General features: G+C 37.8%; 1 protein-coding gene across 1 annotated transcript; it reads right to left on the reverse strand.

The window, feature by feature from the left end:
• Positions 1–6,568: 6,568 nt before the first annotated feature.
• On the reverse strand, positions 6,569–8,432 carry LOC131149541 (dof zinc finger protein DOF5.1-like). The gene is made up of 2 exons (XM_058100085.1): positions 8,056–8,432; positions 6,569–7,876 (listed from the first exon to the last, which is right to left on the reverse strand). The coding sequence occupies exons 1-2, from the start codon at positions 8,104–8,106 to the stop codon at positions 6,926–6,928; spliced, it is 1,002 nt and encodes a 333-aa protein (XP_057956068.1). The 5' UTR covers positions 8,107–8,432; the 3' UTR covers positions 6,569–6,925.
• Between the last annotated feature and the right edge of the window lie 1,310 nt (positions 8,433–9,742).

The following is a 9,742-nucleotide window of genomic DNA, read 5'->3' on the forward strand; positions in this document are numbered from 1 at the left end:
GGCTTCTTTTGATGGGCTTTCTCTGTACCCATCTTTAACGATGTCCATGACATCCTGAGCACTTAGAAGGGCTCTCATTTGAATCGATCAGTTGTCATAATTCTCCCGGGTCAACTTTGGAATAACCGCTTGTGTAGTACCGTTAGCCATCGAATTTAATATATCAAAACAGAGATATGGAGACTTATTTTGGCAAATCTGATGCCACCAATGTGTTTAGAAGGTTGAAAAACCTTAGGCACCGGTTTTGGGTTGCAAAGAAACCAATCCAAAAATCATTGAATCGACTATAGGAAATTCTGGTGGATTTTAAACTAGCCGGTTTAACTTAACGGCCATGTAATGGCATTACTGCTTACCGTTAGTCCATGTGGTAGCGTCTGCGCGTGCTGCGTGTCGGTGGCTGGGACGCGGATCGGAAACGGGTCGGGTCTCGGGTACGGATCCGGGTTGGGGGTTGCTGGCCGGGTCGGATCTCGCCAAACGGGCGAGGAAGACGAGTGCGGGGCGCGTGTCCCCACCTGCCGGAGTGTACGTCGGTGCGTGTGGCACGTTGCAAAGGCGCTGACAACATCGGAGGCGCGTGTGAGCGCGTGCGGCACTTCCCGATGTCCGTTTGAGATGTGGTTTCCACTGTTGGAATCGTTGTGACGCGATTTTCACAATGGTAGGCTTAATTTGGGATTTTGAGCAACTTCAAATCTGAGAGAAAAAATGAATTTTTTCTCTGTTCGTCTCTGTTTGATAGATTTCAGCATTCCTGGATGCTCTGATACCATCGATGGGTGGAGAGGAACGCTCAGTCACTGGTTGTGACTGAAAACTCAGTGAAAATAAGTACAACAACAATGTATTTCAATCTGAAAAATAAATACATGCAGAGAAATTTCAAAGATAGCTCTCACTCTCTCGCTCACTGATTTTTCACTCTTAATACACCACAATTTTACATTACACACACACACAACTATTTATAACAGATACAAAATCACAATAATCAACATAAGCTGCTGGCAGGTGAGGTTGGTGACCGTCGTTCAACATAAACAGCTGATCGGCAGCCGTCGTCAACCATTGCTGCCATCGTCCACCGTCAAGTTTACTATTTCAACAGAGCCATGCACTTCCATTCCTTTTCCTCTAGCTCCATCCCCCGTGCCCACTATTACACGGCCCCTTGCTGACCCTAGCACTTTCTGTGATGATTTTCCTGCTTCTGAGTCCATGTAGGTTTCTAGTCCATCCTCCTATGCTTTGGATTTTTTATTTAATTTACCCATTACATATTTTATGTATATTATTATGTGTGTATTTTACGACAAAGTAGTGTGTGTTGGATCGCAAAGCATATATTCCAAATTTGTGGGTGGTCTTGAGTACGTTGGGTTCCTCATAGGAAGATATACGTACAATATATTTTATTATTAATGGCAGCGGGGCTTAAAGCCTTTCTTCCAATGGGTCTTACTTTGGAGAAAGAGAAAGGAGATAAGAGGAGAAGAAGTAAAAGGAAAAGAAAGACAAGAAAATAAGAAAGAAAGAAGGGAAATTTATTTATAACTGTGCAGTCCCCCCTACCTTTCCAGAAAAAAAAACAAAAAAAAAAAAACAAGGCTGCGATTGATACAGCACTTGTCGAGTATGTGTTTGTGCAGAGGCCTCGAGCGTGCGTACATATGAATATATACGGCTGGTGTGCATGTGGAAATTTAAGGGTACAGATTAAACCAGCATTCAATTGAGTAAATGCAGAAATCGAGATTAGGGAAAATTCTTCCTGCAGGTTCGAGAGTCTGGAAGGGATCATTCGATCAAGGCCGTGCATGCATGCATGTTTAATTAGTCGCGGGCTCTGCTGTTGCACTGCACCAACTGTACATGCATGTGAGAGACGAGCAAAGAACAAAGAAAAAGGGAAAGCCGCTAGAAGAGCAGGGCAGAGAAGGGAGAGAGAGGTCAGGATTTTTAGAAAAGAAAAAAGTAAAAGCCGGCTCGAAGAACAGAGAGAGAGAGAGAGAGAGAGAGAGAGAGAGAGGGAGAGAGAGAGGAATGGAACAAAATAATTTATTCACGCGTACAGTACAAAGGGGAGGTGGGGGGTGGGCATCAGCATCAACACATGTATGAGCATGCATACGTACGTGAAGCTGCCGATTTGGCTTGGTTTTCCGAGCCAGCCAGCCCGGCATCCATTCTTCTTTGGGTTCTGTGTTCTTCAAATCGTACCAACACTGATCTTCTTCTTATCAGTCTAATATTAGTCCACGAGAGAGAGAGAGAGAGAGAGAGAGAGAGAGAGAGAGAGAGAGAGAGAGAGAGAGAGAGAGAGAGAGAGAGCCATGCATGCATATGCATACTGCAGCTTAATTGCTTTTTTAGGCTGGGGGTTGAACTTTTGATTGCTTTATTCGTTGTTGGGAGGCAGCCTTGGTCCTTGCAAAAATTAAAAAAGCACATCCCTCCTCGCCGGGAATCCTACCTTCTTTTGCAATATGCAATATTAATATTAACATATACATTAATTATTATGTAGCAGACGCCATTAATTGCTGCCTATTATACCTTTAAAAAAAAAATTGTTCTGTTGGGAAGATGCCACCCCCATGTATATACGAATCTCATGACAAACCATGCACCCACTATATATATACAATATAATAATATGTATCAGCATAAAGATCACCATTCCATTAACATATAAGCACTAAATTAAACCTCCAATTAACAAGCTAGCCAGCCTATATCATCTCGGCAGAATTGTATCCCATCTCTCTCTTTTTATTATATTTTATTAATTTCATCATATCCATCTATGGTCGGTTCGCTAATTACGTATATACTCACATGTTATCAGAGAGAGAGAGAGAGAGAGAGAGAGAGAGAGGGGGTGAAAAAGTTGGAGGCCTCATAATGAAACTGGAGAACGGCTAGAGGGGATAGAAGCTTTTTTGAAACTGGGACGACGTTCTTCTACTTGCGCGTGTGTGTATGTGTTTTTTTTGTTCTTATTATTTGGTGGTTTCGAAGTTGTGGATGGCCAATATTCGGTCATGGGGATTCTTCTTGGAACCAAACATTCCGTGGTGTATAGTTGTTAGGGGCTTTAGCTATGATTGAGAATTGCATGGTTTTGAGTGGAATTTTGGCCTTTTCTTCCCTTTTATCTCTTCTCTCTCCCTCCCTCCATCCCAACATACGAACTACGTCCCTAGCTCCCTCATCATTACCCTCTTCTTCTTATTTGTGAATTCATGATGATCTCTCTCTCTCTCTCTCTCTCTCTCTCTCTCTAAAAACTACGGTAAAATGTACACTTAAAAAAAAGGTGAAATAACTATTCTAGCAATATATGAATTTACCACTCATTTTGCCTTATATTTACCTTTTCTATTAAATATTATAATTTTTTTGTTTTAATATAATTAAAAATAAAGAAAAAAATAAATATTAATGATATGCAAAATAAAATTTTGTTTATGGATTTGATATATATATATATATATATGTATATATATTTATTTTTTTATTTTTTCCTCACTTTTCTCAATAACTAAACATGAAAATGTAGTTTTTTTTTTTTTATATTTTCTTTCTTTAAATATTTTCTAAGTTTCAAATGGAGGGTTAAGAAATTAAGAAAGGAAAAATAAACTCTCTCTCTCTCTCTCTCTCTCTCTCTGAGTAGGCTCCATCCACACTTTCTATCTTCATAGGATACTTTCTGCTTTTAGATAATGAGAAATATAATTATTAAATTATACTATCTAATTACGTTACATTTTAGACAATTAATCAAATTGAATGATTGTTATTTGCTTTTGAGAAATAATTAGGTTAGTTAGCCAAATCCGAACGATAATATATATTTTAAACAACCAACTTCATCACTCTATATATAGCATCTAATCTATAGTATTTAGTAAGAGAAACACCTCTTTGTGTGGTTGGATGTTCAAGTAAATTATCAAAATGTCCTCTGTTATTATAAAACAAAATCTAACATATAAGTCACTTAGTAATTATAAATTTTTTTATATTTATTAATAACTTCCCATATCCGGTCAATTTAGCTTCCCTATCATCAATTGTCCTGTGTCCTCTTGATAACTCTCAAATTTAAATTAATTATCACTTCTTTGATAAAAATAAAATTAAAAATAAATCACATGTAATGTGTGTGCACAAAAAAAAAAAAAAATTTCTAAATAAAAAATAATTACTTAGGCATATATATTTTTGAATTAAAACAAATAAAGAAATCAATTGAGGTTTGGGAAAGCATGCTTATCAGTTGGAAATTAAAGAGGGAGAGGGATAAAATCCAAGTACTACAGCTGAACATCAGGGCGGTGACAACCAAAGAAAATGCCTGGTTATCAAAGTTCAATCCAAGCTTAGCCGAGTGGTTCACAGATTGACCTATCCTTATCAAGAGGCTGTCACGTTATGTTTAGGAACATGAATTTCAAGTCTTAAATTTAGATTTGGGTAAATTTGAACAAAATTCAATATAATTTTATTACTATTTTTTAAATTCACACAAATATAAATCCAACAAAAAAAATTGACATTTTCAAGAACGTTTCAAAAGGGAGTGAGCCCAAATTATGCAATCATCAATAAATTGAAAGCTTCCAAAGTGTTGATCTGATTCTACTACTATATATATATGATGAAAGCCCTTCTTCAAGGCAAGCTAGTTGAAATCCATGTTCGATCACTCACCCAAAGCTCTGCTACTATGCTCAAAACTTTGCCCAAAAAAGTAAAAAATTGGACAAACACAACAGAGAGTAGTAAGCTAGTCTTCTTCTCCAAAATGTTCCAAGAAAATGAAAAGATTCTCCTATAACTAATGGCATATGAAAAGATTGAGGAGATGCGAGAACTAGATCTCCTTTACCTTAAGACAAAGCTAGCCATGGATGAAATTAGCTATTATATAAAAGAAACTATTCATGGAATTGAACTCTCCTCACCTAATTGCTAAAATTTTATTTTGGTTAGTTCTTCATCAATAGTATCACCAACATCAAATTTGCTCATTAATCTAAAAATTAATTAAGAGTTCGAATCTTATATGTGCACTTTTATTTTTATAATTAAAATAAAGCACAAGGTGATAGAAAATTTAAACTTAGTCTATGCCTTCTAGTCTAGCACACTTGCACATGAGGAGTTGAATATGTTAAATAATAAATCCTAATGTCCTTACCCTAATGACCTAAGCTTTCTTAATTTGTAATATTTTAAAAAATGTTTGTTATCGTTATTCATTAACATAGTGTCATCAATTAGAAAGTTCAAAACAAATTGATTATTAACTGATTAGTGGCTAGTTCATTAGTCATTTAATCAACAACTTCAAAATGATATTATATATGAAGTATTTTGTCTTATGAAAATTTAAATTCTAACTGAATTGGCCGTTGCTTGGATTGCAAATTATCAATTCGCTACATTAATTAAGATGAAACTTATTAGAGTTAAGGAAGTAACCTCTTTTGGTATAGATAAAGAGATTATTTGGTTAAGTACCCAATCTCTCTAGATTTTATACAAACAATCAAATTTGAGATTCAAAGTAGTTATATATACAATAGTTTTAACACCTAAAATCCATTACCCTTCTTTTTTTCAAAAAAACCTAAATCCCATGTCCGCAATGCAAAAATTAATGCAAATGCTATTTGTCTAAATTAAATATGATGTAATTAGTTAGCCTAATAATTTTTCTTCTCAATATTTAAATTAAATCTCTTCATAAATAATGCCAGAGAAGAATTTGCTTTTTTTTTTTTTTTTTTTTAATTTGAAAATTTCCATATCTAGAGAAACAATAGGAAATCTTGGAGCCTAACTGAGTTGACTCAAATGGTAAGGGCGACTTGTGACTTTGGTGACCCCAAGGTCACGAGTTCGATTATCCTTTGAGAGTTTACCCCAATGAATTATTAGGAGTGCGTCAATGAGCGGACTGCTTTCACTATCCGAGTTTGGTGATGCACCATATTGTCCAAAGTGACGCGATGATGGCTGGAGTCTCCGAATTATTAAAAAAAAAAAAAAACAGGAAATCTCGGAAATTATATAATATTTATTATTTCCATCCCTCAAAAGTTTGATGAAGGGACGAATCGGGTTTTGAAAGTCCATTAAAGAGGCTGCCATATAGCTAGCTAGCAGAAAACTTAGATCAATAAACTCTTTTTAGATCAATGTTGCCTCTAATTTACATACTGAATGCAGCTTCACACACAGATTTAATTGAGAAAAAAAAGAAAAACAAGAAAGAATGGGAATGGCGTGTACTCACATTCGTTAACGGTAAGAACCCAATAAATAACTTCAATTTTGCTTACATATTTATTACTTCATGATCATCTAGATTGTTGGAAAACAAAAAATAATAATGCAAAAAAAAAAAAAAAAAGAAGATCTTTTGATGCAATGCATAGATTTACTCTAGACGAAGCGACTTGGAAAAATCTGCGCGGGGCAATTCATTATAATGTCATGTGGAAGTAATTAATGAATGTTAATACTAATCACGAAGAAGAAGATGGAGAAGAAGAAGAGTAAAACAAGTTAATTAACACATCTTCTATAGAAGAAAGATGATCATTATGTCAGAGACAACAAGCTCAATCCATAACCAGAAACCACACATAACATAACTTCGCCACAAAATTAACAAGTCCATGAAAATGCTGCAGATCGAAAGCTGCAAACATTTAATAAACAAAGACTATATATAACATAACATATAAAAGCATCATCATGAGTTTCTATCCCTTGGTTTCTAACTTGCTGGTCGGTCGGTTGGTCCATCGATCATGATCACAAGACGGGGTTTGTCAATTATCCTTGTTGACGATCAGGATCAGTAAGTAACTCAAAGGCGGAGGCCGGACCATCGACGAATTTATAAGAGATGGGTAGTGGAAGAAGGAGAGCTGTAGAGACCAGCTGAGAGATCTGGCCACTTGCTTCCACCCCAGAAGCAGTGAGTGTTTTCTGAAACATCAAAAACTTGCCTCGACAGATTCAGCCCAGCTTGACTTCCTTCCATTTTCACTTCAGGATCTATCTGGGTCGCCCCATGGCCCGTCATCTTCGATCGGATCCCCAAGCCGTCTTCAAATTGTTCACTCTGGAAGCTCGGAAATAAAGGCTGCTCGAATCCACCCAAGAAAAATTGCTGCATTTGCTGCAAACGCCATTGCTCTCCTCCTCCCCCGGATAAAATGCTGCCACCAGAAGCTATTCCCATATCCTGAAACTCCATACTGGTCTCCCCGGAACCACTAGCTGCAACCGTGATTGGCGGCGGGTGAGTGATGCCAAGTCCAGAACTAGGGTTCAACCCTATATTCCCAGACCCGTACGGACCTCCTGCTAAGGTTTGCAAAGAGGACAGGAAGGGTAACTGCGATGATTCCCGTGGCAGCTGACCAATCATCATGTCTGGGGAAAGTACTGCACTTGCTGATGATGTGCTAGAGTTTACGCCACCGGAAGCTGGGGATTTGGAGCTGCTGCGTTTGGATTTCTTGTTCCTTCGGCATCCACCGCCCACAGGGACGTTCCGTAGGGCGCCGCCTCTGGTCCAGTACCGCCGGCACGTCTTGCAGAAGTGCCGGGGCTGCGTGAGGCTGTAGTTGTTGAAGTAGCAGAACTTGGTGTTGGTTGATTCGCATCGCGGGCACTTGAGCCCCGCCTCGGGCAGCGGTAGCTTCGCCAGACGGGCACGATCAGCCATTGATCCCGGTCTGATGGAGCCCGTGCTTCCGCCGCCCACATGCTGTGGCGGCAGAAGCTGGGGGTTTTCGCAGCTGCCGCTGTTGCTTCCATGTTGATTACTGGAATGATGGTGCTGCAGATTAAATCAAAAGAAGAAAAAGTCAAAAAATCAAAAGGAAGAAACAAAAATCAAGTCGGATATTCAACGAAAGATAGCAATGGTTGGAATATTTAGCTTTGGAATTTGCTTTTTTTCTTTTTCCTCAAAAGGATGAATTTGAAGTTTGTGGAGGGAAATTGAAGAAACCATACCTGCTGCCAATTGGGGGGATCTAGATAGACTGGAATTGATGAGAAAACCATGGTTTTTGATCTTTTTCTCTTTTTATAAAGGCACGGTGGGTTTTTTTTTTTTTTCTTATCTCTCTTTTTTGGGTGGAAAATATGGAGAATCACACTAAGGAGAGAATACTACTAGCTACAATCTCTGTGTGTGTGTGTGTGTGAGAGAGAGAGAGAGAGATGGTCGAGGAAGGAAAGGGGAAAAGAGAAAGATGGGAGAATTAATTGAAGGAAAGGGAATTGAAGAAAGGGGGAGATGGACTTTAGTTTAATTATTTTGCTCTCATTCTCTCATTCCCTTCTCTCCTTTTTGTTTTATTATATCATTAGGGTTTTGAGTGGGCTGGGGCTGGGGAAGTTTCTTAGCCTGTAAGCAGCTCCCCTCTCTGATGCTGTGGACAGTGGTTTAGTGCTCAAAGCAAAAGCTAGCAGTGACAATTCCTGCATTTATCCGGAGAGAGAGAGAGAGAGATTAAACAAATTATTAGTGTCTATCCAGCTAGCGAGCCTTTGTGGTGGGATCGTCTCCCGCAACCGAAAAAATAAAATAAAATCTGGGGAGCTGCTAGCTACCTAGCTGCACCTTCAGTATTGCCATATATCAATTATGAATGCGTTTTAGTAGCCTAATTTAATGATTTCATTTTCAATAAATGAGAGATATAGTTTGACGTGGGCATTTAATGGTGCAGATCTCTACCACTTTAATGAATCAAGGCACTAATTACTTGAGACTCTGCGGTAGGTTGTAAATCTTTAGGTCGACAATGTAATCTAATAATTTTTTCAATAATTAAAATTTAAAATTTATGATTTTTTTTTCAAAAAATAAATTATCTAAAACACAACGTGATTATAATTTAAATGGCATACACTCAAAAAGACTTGCAACTCTTTACGCATTGGATTTGGAACCCTAAAATCACAAGATATTATATTAATTAATACTTGAACCCACTAAAATGATATGAGTCACGCATTAGTGGTATCTACACCAAATAATGTTAAAAATTATACAAAGGACGTGCTCCTTCATGCGTTTGTATCGGGAGCCCCTTGATCCTTCAATTAAAGCAATCAATTTAGGACCCTTTCTCCAACACAATCCTTCCCATGGATTTCAAATGGAGAACTTGGGTCTTCAATCAATGCTTTACCAAAGAAGATCAATGGGGACCGTACAATCTTTTTGACGTACAAGATCGTCCTTAGAGGCAAGCACAGAGCATACTCGAAGCCATAACATGATCACCAGAGGTACCCATTACAATTTCGTTAAACTTGAGTTTAAGCCTTAAAGGCTAGGTTACGGGTATCTACTGTAAAGTTATCTATCATGAAACCATAACAACATTACAAGCTCATAAAAATGATACTTAGAAGCTCTTTGGAAAAATAGTGTCAGGGAAAGAGAGGTTTTAGAAAGCCATCAGAAGAGAAAACACAAAACTTTTATTTCTTTTCAAGTTTGTCTGCCTTACAAATCGGGAAGGTAGTCTCCCTTATATAGAGGTTTAGAGAAGCATCAGGTCCCTTGCTTTCTTATGAATGAACAAAAGATAAAAGCAGATTAATGACATAAAGTAAGGACAATGCAAAAGGTGACAACACATGGGCGGCTGCATTTGTGTGGTTTCCCACCACCTTTCGGCATAAA

Source organism: Malania oleifera, chromosome 2 (assembly GCF_029873635.1).
Source record: "Malania oleifera isolate guangnan ecotype guangnan chromosome 2, ASM2987363v1, whole genome shotgun sequence".
Taxonomy (NCBI): domain Eukaryota; kingdom Viridiplantae; phylum Streptophyta; class Magnoliopsida; order Santalales; family Ximeniaceae; genus Malania; species Malania oleifera.